Consider the following 17,037-nt stretch of genomic DNA (forward strand, 5'->3'; position numbering starts at 1 on the left):
ATTATTTCATAGCCATATAAAATTCTTATTACAAAACAAAGAAAAAAATTGTACTTAGTTTTTGCTTCCATCAAACTTTTACAACTAACTTCTTTTGAAAGTGAAGATAAATACAGAACCAACTTGTTCATCCAGCAACTGTCTGTTTACTTGAGTTAGCAAACAGTAGCAACAGACTATATATATTATGTATCTCAAAGCTGTTAAGAACAAGAACCTGGATTCAAACCAAGGATTTAAAACCTGCCAAACTCTGAAGTTCTGGAGATAGTGCATCTCACACAGAGGCCTAGTTTCAGACCTAGAACAGCTTCAGTCACTGAATCCGAAGGGTAGCATGCTAAGAGCTGAGCCCCTAAAAAAAAAAAAAAAAGAGCTGAGCCCCTAAGGTCCAGTAGGTGTGACCCCAAAACAAAAATATCTGTACTAACTACCAAATTTCTCAAGTTCTCCATTTTATTGTTCATGTTATAAATGGACAAGATATTATCATTTGGGGGGTGGCAGCATACATACCTAGCAATGCTCAGGGCTTACACCTGGCTCTGAACTCAGAAATTACCGGTACTCGTGGTAGTGCTCAGGGGACCATATGTGATGATAGAGATCAATCCTGGGTTGACCCCATGCAAAGCAAGTGCCCTACACATGATACTATCTCTCCAGCCCTGATAAAGAGTAATTTTTAATAAATAACAAATAAAACCTTAGCCCTGCCATTTACTACCCCTAAAAAAGGGCAACATACTTAATGTATCTCTACCTGTTTCTTTATCCATAAAATCCAGGTATCTTTGAAGATTAAGCAAATTTTTATCAATGGTTAGATCAGTCTTCTTCAAGGAGTATTATAAAGATGTAATTTTTTACTACAAATGTGCATGTCTTCATATGTTTTTGTAAAAATGCAGAATATCTCTGCTATTCTAATGGAAGTCACAGGCAATTTCTCATTGCTGTATTAGTTTTAAAGATGCAATGATTTATTCAAGCATTCATTAATCAACTGCACAGATTATTTTGACTAAGAAATATGTACCATATTCTGTATGAGTATTCAATCCTTATATAAGAACCAAAAATCACGGGGCCGGAGAGATAGCATGGAGGTAAGGCGTTTGCCTTTCATGCAGGAGGTCATCGGTTCGAATCCCGGCGCCCCATATGGTCCCCTGTGCCTGCCAGGAGCAATTTCTGAGCCTGGAGCCAGGAATAACCCCTGAGCACTGCCAGGTGTGACCCAAAAACCAAAAAAAAAAAAAAAAAAAAAAAAAAAAAAAAAAAAGAACCAAAAATCATTGCTATTAGTATTAAATCTATTTTACATATCATGAAACTATGATGTCAGAAGTTCTGGGATGATGCATCTAGCTAGGAAGAAGCAGAACTCAAAAATGAAGAACATGAGCCCTTGCTAAAATACTATTACTTACACTTATACTTCCACTAAGATTACTGAATGTGCTTCTATTAGTTATCCATTTACTTGAACAATGAGTGAGTATTTCTACCTCTAAGATATGGCCTTGTGTAGCTGAAATATTTGTAAAGTGGTTACCAAGGTTGTAGTCCTTATGAAAAAACAAAATCATTTTGAGAAAAGCACTTAAGTCAAGACATGAGATCATCAGCTACTAATAAGTAAACTACTAGGCAACATTAACACAGAGGAAGCATTCTACTTTAGAATACATGGGATTTTATATATCTTAAGAGATATGGGATTTTAACCATATGGCCAATGTTGAGAATCCCACTGAAGTTTAACAGTCATTAATCATCTGACTATAAGCAAGGCCATTTCCATTTGTCAGCACACAGCTGTTATTATTTTTTTAAAAAAATGAGAAATCGTTAATGGCAAAGCTAAAATGTGGACTGCTATAATAGACCATCATTAAGGCAACTTTAATAACTTTCTTCCCATTCCTTTTCCTTCTCAAAGTATATCCTACAACTTTTCTTTTCTTTTTTATTTTGGGGGGGGGGGTGTCACACCTGGCAGTGTTCGGGGGTTACTCCTGACTCTACACTCAGAAATGGCTCCTGGCTGGCTCAGAGGACTATATGAGATGCTGAGATTCAGACCACCGTCCTTCTGCACACAAGGCAAATGACCTACCTCCATGCTATCTCTCTAGATTCAACTTCTTTTTTTTTTTTTTTTGGTTTTTGGGCCACACCCAGCGGTGCTCAGGGGTTACTAAGACATTGTAGCCCTTTATATCAAAATTTTCTCCATCAATGGACTAAACTTTCCTGCCAAAAGGTACAGAGTGGTTGGATAGAATTGGAAACAAAAATCTATCTATTTGCTGCTTATAGGAAATACACCCCAATACAGGCTAAATACAGGATCACGAAGAAAGAATTAAAAAAAAAAAAAAGCCAATGATAGACAATAAATAAATAAATAAATAAATAAATAAATAAATAAATAAATAAATAAATAATAAAGGCTAGAACAGCCATAGTTAATCTTACCAAATACTATTCAGTCAAAAGAAATTAGGGAAATGGATACTTCTTTTGTTTAAGATAACAAGAAGGGGCCGGAGAGATAGCATGGAGGTAAGGTGTTTGCCTTTCATGCAGGAGGTCATCGGTTCGAATCCCGGTGCCCCATATGGTCCCCCGTGCCTGCCAGGAGCAATTTCTGAGCCTGGAGCCAGGAATAACCCCTGAACACTGCCAGGTGTGACCAAAAACCACAAAAAAAAAAAAAAAAAAAAAGATAACAAGTACCTTTTTTACCCTGGTTTTAAGGCCACTCCAAAAGTAATCAGGGCTTACTACTGGCTCTGTACTTAGAGATCACTCCTTGTAGGCTCAGAGGACCATATGAAATTTGGGGATTGAATCCAAGTTGAACATAAGCAAGGCACATGCCCTACCAATGCTCCAGCCCCAAATCAAGAAATACACTTAATTTAATGTGTGTGTGTGTGTGTGTACTGTTGTGTAAACTGCTCACAAACTAAACACATTGAATCACATCAGCAATCCACTTTTGCCACTAAACAAATCAACCAGATAGATTATCAGTAAAGATACTTTTATCAGTAACTAAGAGTTAAAACTTAAATTAATAGACATATTCAGGAATCCGCAATTCCCAAAAAGCTGAGTATAAATTTATCCAGGAAAGATCACATACTAGGTATAATTCAAAAACATAAACTTATAAATATAGAAATCATAACTAGCTCCTGCTCAGACCACAGTGACATGAAAGGAGAAAGTAATCACAGTCAGAAGAGGAAAACTTCCAACAAATGAGAGCTGAATAAAATACTGCTAAGTAACAACTGAATCAAGGAGGTAATTGAGGAAGAAATTAAAAGATTCCTTGAAACTCATGAGAATATGCAAACCAAACAATGAAACTAATCAGAATGAACATCCTTGAAACTAATGAGAATGAATAAACAAAAAGAAAAGATATCATAATTTATGGAACATAGCAAAAGCTATACTAAGTGGGAAATTCATAATCATACAGGCCTATGTAAGGAAAGAAGAAAAGGCTCAAATCAACCGTGTAAACACAAATCTCAAACACACACCTGGAGAAGGAACAGCAAATGAATCCAAAAAGTAGAAGGAAATAAAAATGCATTTTTTATCTACGGCAGAAATAAAGAAATTAATAGAAATGGGGCCAGAGAGAGAGCATGGAGGTAAGGCATTTGCCTTGCATGCAGAAGGTCGGTGGTTCGAATCCCAGCCTGCCAGGAGCAATTTCTGAGTGTAGAGCTAGGAGTAACCCCTGAGCGCTGCTGGGTGTGACCCAAAAACAGAAAACAAAAAAACAAAAAAAAATTAATAGAAATGGTCAATGAGAGGGGCCGGGCGGTGGCGCTGGAGGTAAGGTGCCTGCCTTGCCTGCGCTAGCCTAGGACGGACCGCGGTTCGATCCCCCGGCATCCCATATGGTCCCCCAAGAAGCCAGGAGCAACTTCTGAGCGCATAGCCAGGAGTAACCCCTGAGCGTCACAGGGTGTGGCCCAAAAACCAAAAAAAAAAAAAAAAAAAAAGAAATGGTCAATGAAATTAGGAATTAGTTCTTTGAAAGAGTAAACTAAACAAACCTTTACTAGACTTGTGAGGGAAAAAGGGAATATTCAAATCAATTAGAATAAAATCTATAATGGAGAAATGTCTAGAAGTTCTAGACATTAACAGAGGTTACTATAAGCAACTTTACTCTAGATTCTTAGGCTCACATAATTTAATACAGAGAAGAAAAAATAGAAAGTCTCAAGAGGCCACAAGTAATGGAACAAACAGTAATTAAGCATCTCCCCAAAACAAAAGCTGTGGTTCAGGTGGTACACTAGTGAGATCTACCAAATCTCAGAAAAAGTTTACTATACACTATATTTTCTCCTTAAACCATTCCAAAATATTGATGAAACTGTAACCCAGGGGTCTCAAACTCATGACCCTGCCCTAGAGGAATCTTTTTTTGTTTTTTTTTTGTTTTAGTTGTTTGGGTCACACCCCCCAATGTTCAAGGCTTACTACTGACTTTGAACTCAAGGATCACCCCAACTTTGCCTGCTGCGGCCCCCAGGTAAATTGAGTTTGAGACCCCAAATCAACATTATACTAATAAACAAAGCAAAAAGACAACCCTAGAGCATTTCAGAGCAATTTCACTGATGAACATCAAAGCAAAAACCCTCACAAAATCTTAGAAAATTGAATCTAATAAAATACTTAAAAATCCTATACCAGAATCAAATAGAATTCATACCAGGGATGCAAGGATGGTTCAACATATACAAATCAACAATAAAATACACATCAATAAAGGGAATTTAGATAAAAATCATATGATCATATCAATCTGCAGACAAAATCCAACATCTATTTGTGATTTTTTTTTTTTTTTGGTTTTTGGGTCATAACCAGCGATGCTCAGGAGTTACTACTAGCTCTGCACTCAGAATTCGCTCCTATCAAACTCAGGGGACCATATGGGATGCTGGGAATTGAACCAGGGTCTGTCCTGTGTTGGCTGCATGCAAGGCAAATGCCTTCCTGATGTGCTGTCGCTCTGGTCCTCTATTCGTGATTTTTAAAAATCCTCAATAAAACAGAGATATAGTAATGGCCATCTCAAGATAGTAATGGCCATCTATAACAAACAACAGCCAGTATCCTCAATAGTGTAAAACTGAAAGTATTTTCTCTGAGCTCAGGTACAAGGTAAGGGTGTCTACTATTTTGATTTTTTGGAGGGGATTACATCCGGGTGCACTCAGGGGCTACTTCTGGCTTTATGCTAAGAAATTGCTCCTGGCAGGCTCGGAGGACCATATGGGATGCCGGGATTTGAACCACCATCCTTCTGGATGCAAGGCAAACACCCTACCTCCATGCTATCTCTCCGGCCCCTATTTTGATTTATGTTAATTATAATATTAGAAATCCTATCTACAGCAATAAGATAAGAAAAAGAAATTTAAAAAATCAAAACTGGAAAAGGAGTCAACCTATCAACCAACTTGCAGATGACATAATATACACAGAGAATCCTAAAGAGTCCACAAAAAAAAGCTCCTAGAAACAATAAATCAAATACAGCAAAATGACCAGCTACAAATCAACACAAGAATTGGGTTGGAGCCATAGCACAGTGATAGCACATTTGCCTTGCAGCACTGACCCAGGATGAACCTGGGTATGATCCCTGGCTTCCCATAGGGTCCCCCAAGCCAGGAGCGACTTCTGAGCGCATAGCCAGGAGTAAACCCTGAGCATCACCGGGTGTGGCCCAAAAACCAAAACAAAAAAAAATTAATCACATTCATGTAGAAATACTGAATTAAATAGAAGATAAAGTGATCAAAGATACATTCAACATAATTACCAAAAACTAAAGTATCTAAGAGTAAAATTAACAAATGAGGTGATAGAAACTTGTAAACCTGTACCCCCGATTTGCCAGCCCCATTTTTAAGCACTCTGTCCCATCCCATAAGGGTCAGTCCTTCCAAATGCAACCTATGAATAGATCTCCAATGTCTGTCTCTAAATGTGTGTATGTATGTGATGGACTCCTTTGTTTGTCTAATCTGTATTGTAAATAACCCTGCCATTTTTGTAAATATGTCCCTTTTATATACTATTCCCCCTCCCCAACCCCCCCATCTCCACCCGGGTTTACCACCTTACAAATCCTCTTTGACCCTCTTACCCAGTCAACCTTGATCCATTATCTCTCCCTATTTAACCCTCTTTACCCTCAGATCAGGAACTCATCAGGAACCAGGACTTTCCCCCTGCCCCAGCAAGCTGCTACCTGGCTCTCAAAGTGAAATGTTACCCTCTCAGTCACCCACCTCTCACTTCAGCAAGAAACTGCAGCCACTGCTCCTTCTGACTCACTCTATGCAACCCTTTTTCTCCAACCTCCCCTAACTGTGGACAGTTGTTTGCTACGGTATTCAGTTCCAGGAAGAACCCCAAGCTCGAAGGCACTACCTGACCCCTGACTCCAGTGAACCATTTCTCAGACTCCACAAGACTAAGGTGCAAGATAAAAATGTGCCCTGGGGGCCGGGCGGTGGCGCTGGAGGTAAGGTGCCTGCCTTGCCTGCGCTAGCCTAGGACGGACCTCGGTTCGATCCCCCGGCGTCCCATATGGTCCCCCAAGAAGCCAGGAGCAACTTCTGAGCGCATAGCCAGGAGTAACCCCTGAGCGTCACAGGGTGTGGCCCAAAAAAAAAAAAAAAAGCAAAAAAAAAAAAAAATGTGCCCTGGATTTTATCCTCGCCCCCCCCCCCCACTATCTCAAAAGACTTAAAAGGATATCTTTATTTTCTTTGCATGTTTCTGTATATGCATTTCCTTAGTGTTTGTTTCCATATGTAGAGGTAGCTTTCCCTGTCACTTTTGGGGGGGGGGGGGGAATCTGCTTAGTAGGAAATTCTAGTAGAAAAGTCTTGCTTGGGATATGAGCTCAGGTCAAAATCAGGGCAAAGAGTATATCTAGCTTGTTATTTTTTTTTAAATGACAGACATTTATTAGAATATATAACAGCAAATCTTACACAGTGATATTTAAGGTACACAGTGACAATAAATGAGGGCCTTTCCACCAGCAGTGGTGTCCTCCCTTCATCCCTGTTCCCAAGCATATATCCCTTATCTCCCTCCTTTATCCCCCAGAATGCTAGTGTATCTAAAAGCATATATGTCAACACTAATGTAAATCTTTTTCTTTTGCAGTTCCCAATATTTTTACTAGTGGTTTCTTAAAGGTTTGGAGTCAAAGGAGCACTGTAAAAACAATGCTAGAGTGGCAATTATCGTTTGCATGGGCCCACCAAAGTATGGGGGTCATGGAAAGGAAAAACTTTGGCCTAAGTACAAGGAGACCCTACCCCTGAAGTTTCCTGACATAAGACCATTTCTAGGCTCCAGGCAAACTAGTTTGTCCAATCCTGGTCATTGTCTGTAGTACCCTTACAGTTATATTTTTCAGTCTCTGTTGTTGATCTCACGTTTCTGTATTGAAGGTCCTGGAATCTGTATATCTTACATTGAAGTCAGGATGGTGCAGAGCGGCGTCTAATTTCAACTTGCAATTAACGGGCAATCCAGAAAGCCCTGTCCAGTACGCAGGTCATTGTTGTTGTTTAAATCTTCTCAGTGTTAAGGTAAGACTCTTTTGAGTAAATCAATGTCAGAGCAGCAGTAGAGTCTTCCCTGGTAAAGGATTGCTTCCAGGTGATGTCATAAACAATGTTGGATGTTTCATAGATGTCTTCCCTGGTTCAGGGGTGACTGGAAAATACCCAAACCTCTGAGACCTGTGCCAGGTCATCATGTCAATGTTCAGGGTTTGTAAGGTTCCATTGCACCACAAGATTTGTGTGTTCCTATCTCTATTAGATAAGAACTTATTTGTATGTATAGTATTTTCCATTTTAATGTGCCCATGCAAACAAGGAATAATGCCACCAGGCATTATCAGTGCATAAGGGGGCCACAAGAACAAGTCCAACAATCCCCGTGACCTGGTTTAAACATAAGAATTAAACTGAGGGACTCTATCACCAAAATTCCTTATTGAACAGTTCACAACGAGATTGGTGCGTATGGGGATGCTTAGAACAAGTCCAACAATCCAATTGACTTGGTTCTTATATAAACGTTAAATGGAGGGACACTTCTACAAACTTCCTTATTTAACAAATGACAAAGGGAAGGAAAGATAGAGAGGGACTCTTTCACCAAAATACCTTATTGAACAGTTCACAAAGAGGAGAAAAAATAAAAAGTGGGGAAAATAAACAATCTAACTTAAGACAGTGGACTCAATTGTCACCGTTTATGGGAACTAATCAGAAACCTAGTATGGGAGCAACCACAGTTACACAATGAAAGAAGGAAGAGGCCAAGAGGCCGCTGAGAGTAAACAAGTAGGAAAAGAGTACTGGCCTCTTCCCAGCCTGAGAGTCCATTCTCTCATTTTTATTTTGAAAATATATGGTACCCCCACCCGAATTGGTCTCTTCCCAAACTGAGAGTCAGTCCTCTCATTTTTATTTATTTTTTTGTTTGTTTTGTTTTGTTTTGGGTCACACCCGGCATCGCTCAGGGGTTACTCCTGGCTCTATGCTCAGAAATCACTCCTGGCAGGCTCGGGGGACCATATGGGATGCCGGGATTTGAACCACGGTCCTTCTGCATGAAAGGCAAACGCCTTACTCTCCATTCTATCTCTCCGGCCCCTCATTTTTATTTTAAATATATATGGTAAATATATAATGGAGTCCACCTGGAACCCACAGCAGGCCACCCAAGGTGGCACTCAGGCCAGGCCTAGAGTCCAAGGGGAAATAGGAGTACGGCTGGAGGCCTGCCAAGCCTCCCAGCACCCCCCAAACTAGGGAGAATGCCATCCACATGGGGTGTCCCCTAATCCCATACCTGGGAAGAGCTGGCCTCCAGGATCAAGGCACCGGAAGCCAGCTATCTGTCCGGACCCTCCCTCTGCTCCTCCTCCCTAGAGTAGGGAAGGGTGGGAAGCCTGGAGAACCCTAAAAGAGTCCACTTGGAACCCACAGCAGGCCACCCGAGGTGGCACTCAGGCCAGGCCTAGAGTCCAGGGGGAAATAGGGAGCGGCTGGAGACCTGCCAAGCCTCCCAGCACCTCCCAATCTAGCTTGTTATTTTTTTTTTTCTTTTTGGTTTTTGGGCCACACCCGGTAACTCTCAGGGGTTACTCCTGGCTATGCGCTCAGAAGTTGCTCCTGGCTTGGGGGACCATATGGGACGCCGGGGGATCGAACCGCGGTCCATCCAATGCTAGCGCAGGCAAGGCAGGCACCTCACCTCTTGCGCCACCGCCCGGCCCCTAGCTTGTTATTTTTTACCCCCAAATGCACTAGTAATATCAAATGGCATTGTTCCTTTTTTGCACAGTTATGCTAAAATGGGGAAATCTCATGTATGAAAGAGTTCTTACAGAATAAGAACCCATAAAATTCATGATGCAGGGCACCTTCCACCTTCCACCCGGAACATTTGTCATGGGGACTTGACTTAGAACTACACTAGTAGACCAAGTGGCTAAGGGTGGAGGTATGGGATGCATGCTGGAAACTATAGTAGAGGGAGGTCAACAAGGGTAGGAACAGCCCTAATTCACTGTCATTATATGTGTGAAATACAATTGTAAAAGACTTGCAATTCACAATTGATCTCAATAAAAAATTTTAATGAGGTGAGAAATCTATAATCTGAAAACTTTAAGTCACTTAAAGAGATAGAAGAAGATAAGATAGAGCTTAGGAAATGGGAAAATGTTTTAGTTCCTAGGTTAAAAGATTAAATATTGTCAAAATGAGCATCCAACCGAAGTTATAATAGATTCAATGCAATCCCATCAATATACTGGTGCATTCTTCAAAGACTTAGAAAAGTCAATAATAAAGTTTGTCTGGGATCACAAAAATATCCCAAATTGCCAAAGCCATACTGAAAAATAAACAGGGAAGGCTTATGGCTTGGGAAGATTAACATATTAAAATGGCAATACTCCCCAAAACACTGTACAGATTTAATGCAATCCTGATAAGGATACCCATGACATTTTTCAAAGAAGATGGTATGGCATTAATATCCAAAGACAATAGAAAGAATGGCCAGTTCATAGTAGGAAGCGTGCCACAAGTAGTAGGGGAGAGCAAATAAGACAGAGAATGAGACCACTATGACAATGATAGTTGAGAATGATCACTTTGAACAAGAACTGGGTACTGGAAGAAGATAAAGTGATAAGCATGATACCCCTTCAGTAACAGAGTTGCAAATCACAGTATCTAAAAGGGGAAAAGGAGAGAGTAATGGGGGATAATAAGGGGGAGGAGAGGGAGAGAGAGGGTGGGAGGGAGGGAGGAGGAGAGGGGGAGGGAGGGAGGAAGGGAGGGGGAGAGAGAGAGGGAGAGAGGTGGGAGGGGGAGAGAGGGAGGAAGGGAGGGAGGGAGGGAGGGAGGGAGGGAGGGGGGGAGGGAGAGAGGGAGGGAGGGAGATAGAGAGAAATGTCTGCCCAGAGGCACGTGTGGGGTAACTGGGGACATTGGTAGAGGAAATTGTGCATTTATAAAGGAAGTTGGACATCGTATGACTGAAACTTAATCACAGACGACTTGGTAACTGTGGGAGAAAAACAACTGTATTATGAACAACCTTGTAACCACAATGTTTATAAGTAAAAAAATTTTAAAGTGCCCATCAAGGACTGGAGAAATGGGAGGAAGGAAGATTATCTTCTAGGTATACACCTACACCTAGGGTCAAATAATACCAAAGTCCACCAAAATACATATTCATAAGCACTTTCTTTACAATAGTCAAAAGAGGTGAATCTGGCCCAGTAGAACAAATACTTAGCCTGTATGATGAACTTAAAAAGGGGAAACAACCCAAATGTGTACATGAATAGAAAAACAGCAGCGCCAATTCTGTGTCTTACCATTTAAAATGAAAACTAAAAGGACACTCATACAACAAATCTGAGTTCATCTTGGCCTTGTTAAAGAACTCAGCCAGGGGCCGGGCGGTGGCGCTAAAGGTAAGGTGCCTGCCTTGCCTGCGCTAGTCTTGGACGGACCACGGTTCGATCCCCTGGCGTCCCATATGGTCCCCCAAGCCAGGAGCAACTTCTGAGCGCATAGCCAGGAGTAACCCCTGAGCGTTACTGGGTGTGGCCCAAAAAACAAAAAAACAAAACAAAACAAAACAAAACAAAAAAGAACTCAGCCAGACACAAATGGACAGTTTATAGACGTTTCAAAACGGGGTAAAAGTTATCTATGTTGAAAGGGTCAGAATAGCAGTCACCTGTTTTAGGGGTGAAGACACTGATTATCAAGGGGCATAAGGGAACCATTTGGGTGCTAGAAATGTTTCAGCTCTTGACCTGCATGGGGTTACAGATGTGCACACTTATGTAAAAAGAAACCCTACAGTTAGGATTTGTTAGGATTTCTTGCTCATCTTATTTTTAAATAAAAGCATTCAGATAATTCTACCTGGAGAGAAGAGGCCAAAAGTCTATCTTGATGTTAATTCTTGATTCAGCAGAGGAAGCAGCTGAATACCCACAACTAGCCAAGTGTAAAATTCCATCTTCTGTGATTTCCTAAAAAGCAGCTGCCATCAGGCTTTGAGAGAGAGGATGACTGTATCCTCAAGCCTAGCTCTTACGCAGCCTAGGTGAGTAAGAAATGCACGGAGTGAATAAACCTGGACAAGAATGAGACAACTCCGTCCAGTATCTCTGCTTGCTCCTCAGGAGGAAAGAAGCAACCCAGCAAGAGACGCAGAGCAGACCGGGTGACACCTCTCCAAGCAACACTTCCCAAGTAACACTTCCACGCAACGTCTACCAATCTCCGTGTCTAATTTCCCATGCTGCAAATTGCAAAGAATCGTTTCGCTGCAATTCTCAGTGCCCTGCTAGCAGCTCGGCCGCAAAGACGCGGGTCTAGTAATCTTACTAACAGAAAGAACTTGCATCCCAGATCTAAGTTTGCTGGAGGGGGGGTGGTGGTGAGAGAGAAGATAGGGGGGGAAGAGAGGGAGGGGAGAGAGAGAGAGAGAGAGAGAGAGAGAGAGAGAGAGAGAGAGAGGAGAGAACGTGTGTAAAATCCACTCAAGAAGACATGTATGTAAAAGCACAACTTTCCCTCTATTATGAGGTTGAATCTATAAAACAGATCAAGTCTAAGAATCAGTGTAAGCCAAGTTGTCATTTTTCAAGAGAGAGGAGAGAGGAGAGAGAGAGAGAGAGAACGTGTATAAAATCCACTCAAGCAGACATGTATGTAAAACCACAACTTTCCGTCTATTATGAGGTTGAACCTATAAAACAGTTCGTCTGAGAATCAATGTAAGCCAAGTTGTCATTTTTCAAGAGAGAAGAGGAGAGGGAGAGGAAGAGAGAGGAAGAGAAAGAGAGAGAGAGGAGAGAGAGGGAGGGAGAAAGGAAGAGAGGGAGGGAGAGAGAAGGCGAGAGGAGGGGAGAGAGAATATGTGTAAAATCCACTCAAGAAGAGATGTATGTAAAAGCACAACTTTCCCTCTATTATGAGATTGAACCTATAAAACAGATCAAGTCTAAGAATCAGTGTAAGCCAAGTTGTCATTTTTCAAGAGAGAGAGAGAGAGAGGAGAGGAGAAAGGAAAGAGGAGAGGGAGAGGGAGAGAGAGAGAGAGAGAGAGAGAGAGAGAGAGAGAGAGAGAGAGAACGTGTGTAAAACCCACTCAAGAAGAGATGTATGTAAAACCACAACTTTCCCTCTATTATGAGGTTGAACCTATAAAACAGATCAAGTCTAAGAATCAGTGTAAGCCAAGTTGTCATTTTTCAAGAGGGGGGGGGAGGAGAGGAGAGGAGCGAGGAGAGAGAGGGGGGGGGAGAACACATGTGTAAAATCCACTCAAGAAGAGATGATGTAAAACCACAACTTTCCCTCTATGAGGTTGAACCTATAAAACAGATCAAGTCTAAGAATCAGTGTAAGCCAAGTTGTCATTTTTCAAGAGAGAGGAGAGGAGAGAGAGAGAGAGAGAGAGAGAGAGAGAGAGAGAGAGAGAGAACGTGTATAAAATCCACTCAAGCAGACATGTATGTAAAACCACAACTTTCCGTCTATTATGAGGTTGAACCTATAAAACAGTTCGTCTGAGAATCAATGTAAGCCAAGTTGTCATTTTTCAAGAGAGAAGAGGAGAGGGAGAGGAAGAGAGAGGAAGAGAAAGAGAGAGAGAGGAGAGAGAGGGAGGGAGAAAGGAAGAGAGGGAGGGAGAGAGAAGGCGAGAGGAGGGGAGAGAGAATGTGTGTAAAATCCACTCAAGAAGAGATGTATGTAAAAGCACAACTTTCCCTCTATTATGAGATTGAACCTATAAAACAGATCAAGTCTAAGAATCAGTGTAAGCCAAGTTGTCATTTTTCAAGAGAGAGAGAGAGAGGAGAGGAGAAAGGAAAGAGGAGAGGGAGAGGGAGAGAGAGAGAGAGAGAGAGAGAGAGAGAGAGAGAGAGAGAACGTGTGTAAAACCCACTCAAGAAGAGATGTATGTAAAACCACAACTTTCCCTCTATTATGAGGTTGAACCTATAAAACAGATCAAGTCTAAGAATCAGTGTAAGCCAAGTTGTCATTTTTCAAGAGGGGGGGGGAGGAGAGGAGAGGAGCGAGGAGAGAGAGGGGGGGGAGAACACATGTGTAAAATCCACTCAAGAAGAGGTGATGTAAAACCACAACTTTCCCTCTATGAGGTTGAACCTATAAAACAGACCAAGTCTAAGAATCAGTGTAAGCCAAGTTGTCATTTTTCAAGAGAGAGGAGAGAGGAGAGAGAGAGAGAGAGAGAGAGAGAGAGAGAGAGAGAGAGAGAGAGAGAGAGAGAACGTGTATAAAATCCACTCAAGCAGACATGTATGTAAAACCACAACTTTCCGTCTATTATGAGGTTGAACCTATAAAACAGTTCGTCTGAGAATCAATGTAAGCCAAGTTGTCATTTTTCAAGAGAGAAGAGGAGAGGGAGAGGAAGAGAGAGGAAGAGAAAGAGAGAGAGAGGAGAGAGAGGGAGGGAGAAAGGAAGAGAGGGAGGGAGAGAGAAGGCGAGAGGAGGGGAGAGAGAATGTGTGTAAAATCCACTCAAGAAGAGATGTATGTAAAAGCACAACTTTCCCTCTATTATGAGATTGAACCTATAAAACAGATCAAGTCTAAGAATCAGTGTAAGCCAAGTTGTCATTTTTCAAGAGAGAGAGAGAGAGGAGAGGAGAAAGGAAAGAGGAGAGGGAGAGGGAGGGAGAGAGAGAGAGAGAGAGAGAGAGAGAGAGAGAGAACGTGTGTAAAACCCACTCAAGAAGAGATGTATGTAAAACCACAACTTTCCCTCTATTATGAGGTTGAACCTATAAAACAGATCAAGTCTAAGAATCAGTGTAAGCCAAGTTGTCATTTTTCAAGAGGGGGGGGGAGGTGAGGAGAGGAGCGAGGAGAGAGAGAGGGGGGGGAGAACACATGTGTAAAATCCACTCAAGAAGAGATGATGTAAAACCACAACTTTCCCTCTATGAGGTTGAACCTATAAAACAGATCAAGTCTAAGAATCAGTGTAAGCCAAGTTGTCATTTTTCAAGAGAGAAGAGGAGGGAGGGAGGGAGGGAGGGAGGGAGAGAGGGAGAGAGAGAGAGACAGACAGAGACAGAGAGACAGCAAGAGACAGAGAGACAGTGAGACAAAGAGAGACAGACAGAGACAGAGAGAGAGAACGTGTGTAAAATCCACTCAAGAAGACATGTATGTAAAACCACAACTTTCCCTCTATTGTGAGATTGAACCTATAAAACTGATCAAGTCTTAAGAATCAGTGTAAGCCAAGTTGTCATTTTTCGAGAGAGAGAGAGAGAGAGATAGACAGAGAGAGACAGACAGTGAGACAGAGAGAGAGAGAGAGACACAGAGACACAGAGAGACAGAGACAGACAGTGAGACAGAGAGAGAGAGAGAGACACAGAGACACAGAGAGACAGAGACACAGAGAGACAGAGACAGAGAGAGAGACTTTTTGCAGCCTCCTGCAGAAGCCGGGCAACGTCCAGACGCCCAGAAAGAAAGCAGCCTGGGGTTGGGGGGTGTCGGGCGACAGCGAGAGAGAACGTGTGTAAAATCCACTCAAGAAGAGATGATGTAAAACCACAACTTTCCCTCTATTATGAGGTTGAACCTATAAAACTGATCAAGTCTTAAGAATCAGTGTAAGCCAAGTTGTCATTTTTTGAGAGAGAGAGAGAGAGAGAGAGAGACAGAGAGAGAGAGACAGAGACAGAGACAGAGACAGAGACAGACAGTGAGACAGAGACAGACTGAGACAGAGAGAGAGAGAGAGACAGAGAGAGAGACAGAGACAGACAGTGAGACAGAGACAGACAGACTGAGACAGAGAGAGAGAGAGAGACAGAGAGAGAGACAGAGACAGACAGTGAGACAGAGACAGACTGAGACAGAGAGAGAGAGAGACAGAGAGAGACAGAGAGACAGAGACAGACAGTGAGACAGAGACAGACAGACTGAGACAGAGAGAGAGAGAGAGACAGAGAGAGAGACAGAGACAGACAGTGAGACAGAGACAGACTGAGACAGAGAGAGACAGAGAGACAGAGACAGACAGTGAGACAGAGACAGACAGACTGAGACAGAGAGAGAGAGACAGAGAGAGAGAGACAGAGACAGACAGTGAGACAGAGACAGACTGAGACAGAGAGAGAGAGAGAGACAGAGAGACAGAGACAGACAGGCTGAGACAGAGAGAGAGAGAGAGAGAGAGAGAGAGAGAGAGAGAGAGACTTTTGCAGCCTCCTGCAGAAGCCGGGCAACGTCCAGATGCCCAGAAAGCAAGCAGCCCGGGGGTTGGGGGGTGTCGGGCGAGGCGACGAAGCCAGCCAGGCACGAGGCGCTTCTCCTGGCGGCGCGGGGCGCGAGGGCCGGGCAGGGCGCCGCCGCCTACCTGCTCCAGCACGTCCAGCCGGAGCTCGAGCTTGCTGAGCACCACGTCGCCGCCCCACAGCGAGAGCTGCAGGTCGGACGGCTGCAGGTTCTTGATGTAGCGGTGCACGTAGCTCATGAGGATGGGCGTCACGTAGGACTCCAGCATCTTGGGCGGCGAGGCGCAGGGACGCCCGGAGCCTCCCGCCGGCCCCTAGGCAGCCGCCACGAACCGCGCCGAGCCCGGGGACCCGCGGCCGCGCGATGCCCACGCCTGACACGCCGCGGACAGCGCGGCCGCCTCCGACTCCGACTCCGGCTCCGGCTCCCGCTCCCGCCCCCGGCGCGCGCGACTCCGGAACAGCGCCACTTCCGGGTTGCCGCGCTCCGTGCCGCCGAAAGAACGTTCCCCGCCGCCCCGCACTTGGGTGCCGCCCAAAGGTTCCGCCTCGGCCCTTGGGGTTCTAGGATGGGAAGAGCAGACCCCCCGCCTCCCAAAAGCTGCTTCTCTCCAAGAGACCACCTCACTCATCCAGGCCGCCCGCCGCCCCGAGCCCTCTCTACAACCCTAGTTGGAAGGGAGGCCGAGATGGAGGAAGGTGCCCGGACGGGTTAAGCGGCTACACCAGCGCGCCGGAAGTGCGCTCGGGCCGGGCCGGGCTGGGCTTCCGGGTTGGGACTGTCACCGGGCTGGCTGGCTGGCGCTTGGCGCTCGCGGGGTGCGGGTGCGGGGTGCGGGTCCCAGGGGGTTTGCGCTCTCTCTTGAGACGTGAAAGACGGGGGACCGGAGCGCTGGCGCAAGCGGTAGGCAACCTGCCTTGCCAGCGCTAGCCTAGGACGGACCGCGGTTCCATCCCCAAGCGCCCCATAGGGTCCCCCAAGCCAGGGGCGATTTCTGGGCGCAGAGCCGGGAGGAACCCCTGAGCGTCCACGCAGAAATGGAAGAAGGGCTAGAGGGCCTCGGGGTGCTTAAACGATGCAAGGAAGGCCGCAGGTAGAAACGAGGAGCGTC

At 44.0% G+C, this 17,037-nt stretch overlaps 1 protein-coding gene across 2 annotated transcripts in view; it reads right to left on the minus strand.

Annotated features, from left to right (window-relative positions):
• Positions 1 to 16,194, minus strand: part of VPS13B (vacuolar protein sorting 13 homolog B) — a 724,212-nt gene extending 708,018 nt beyond the window's left edge. For both annotated transcript variants that reach the window (XM_049773957.1, XM_049773956.1), the window contains exon 1: positions 16,048 to 16,194. In XM_049773957.1, coding sequence (XP_049629914.1) covers positions 16,048 to 16,194 — 147 coding nt within the window. The remainder of the gene's footprint in view (positions 1 to 16,047) is intronic.
• Between the last annotated feature and the right edge of the window lie 843 nt (positions 16,195 to 17,037).

This window comes from Suncus etruscus, chromosome 5 (assembly GCF_024139225.1).
Source record: "Suncus etruscus isolate mSunEtr1 chromosome 5, mSunEtr1.pri.cur, whole genome shotgun sequence".
Classification (NCBI taxonomy): Eukaryota; Metazoa; Chordata; class Mammalia; order Eulipotyphla; family Soricidae; genus Suncus; species Suncus etruscus.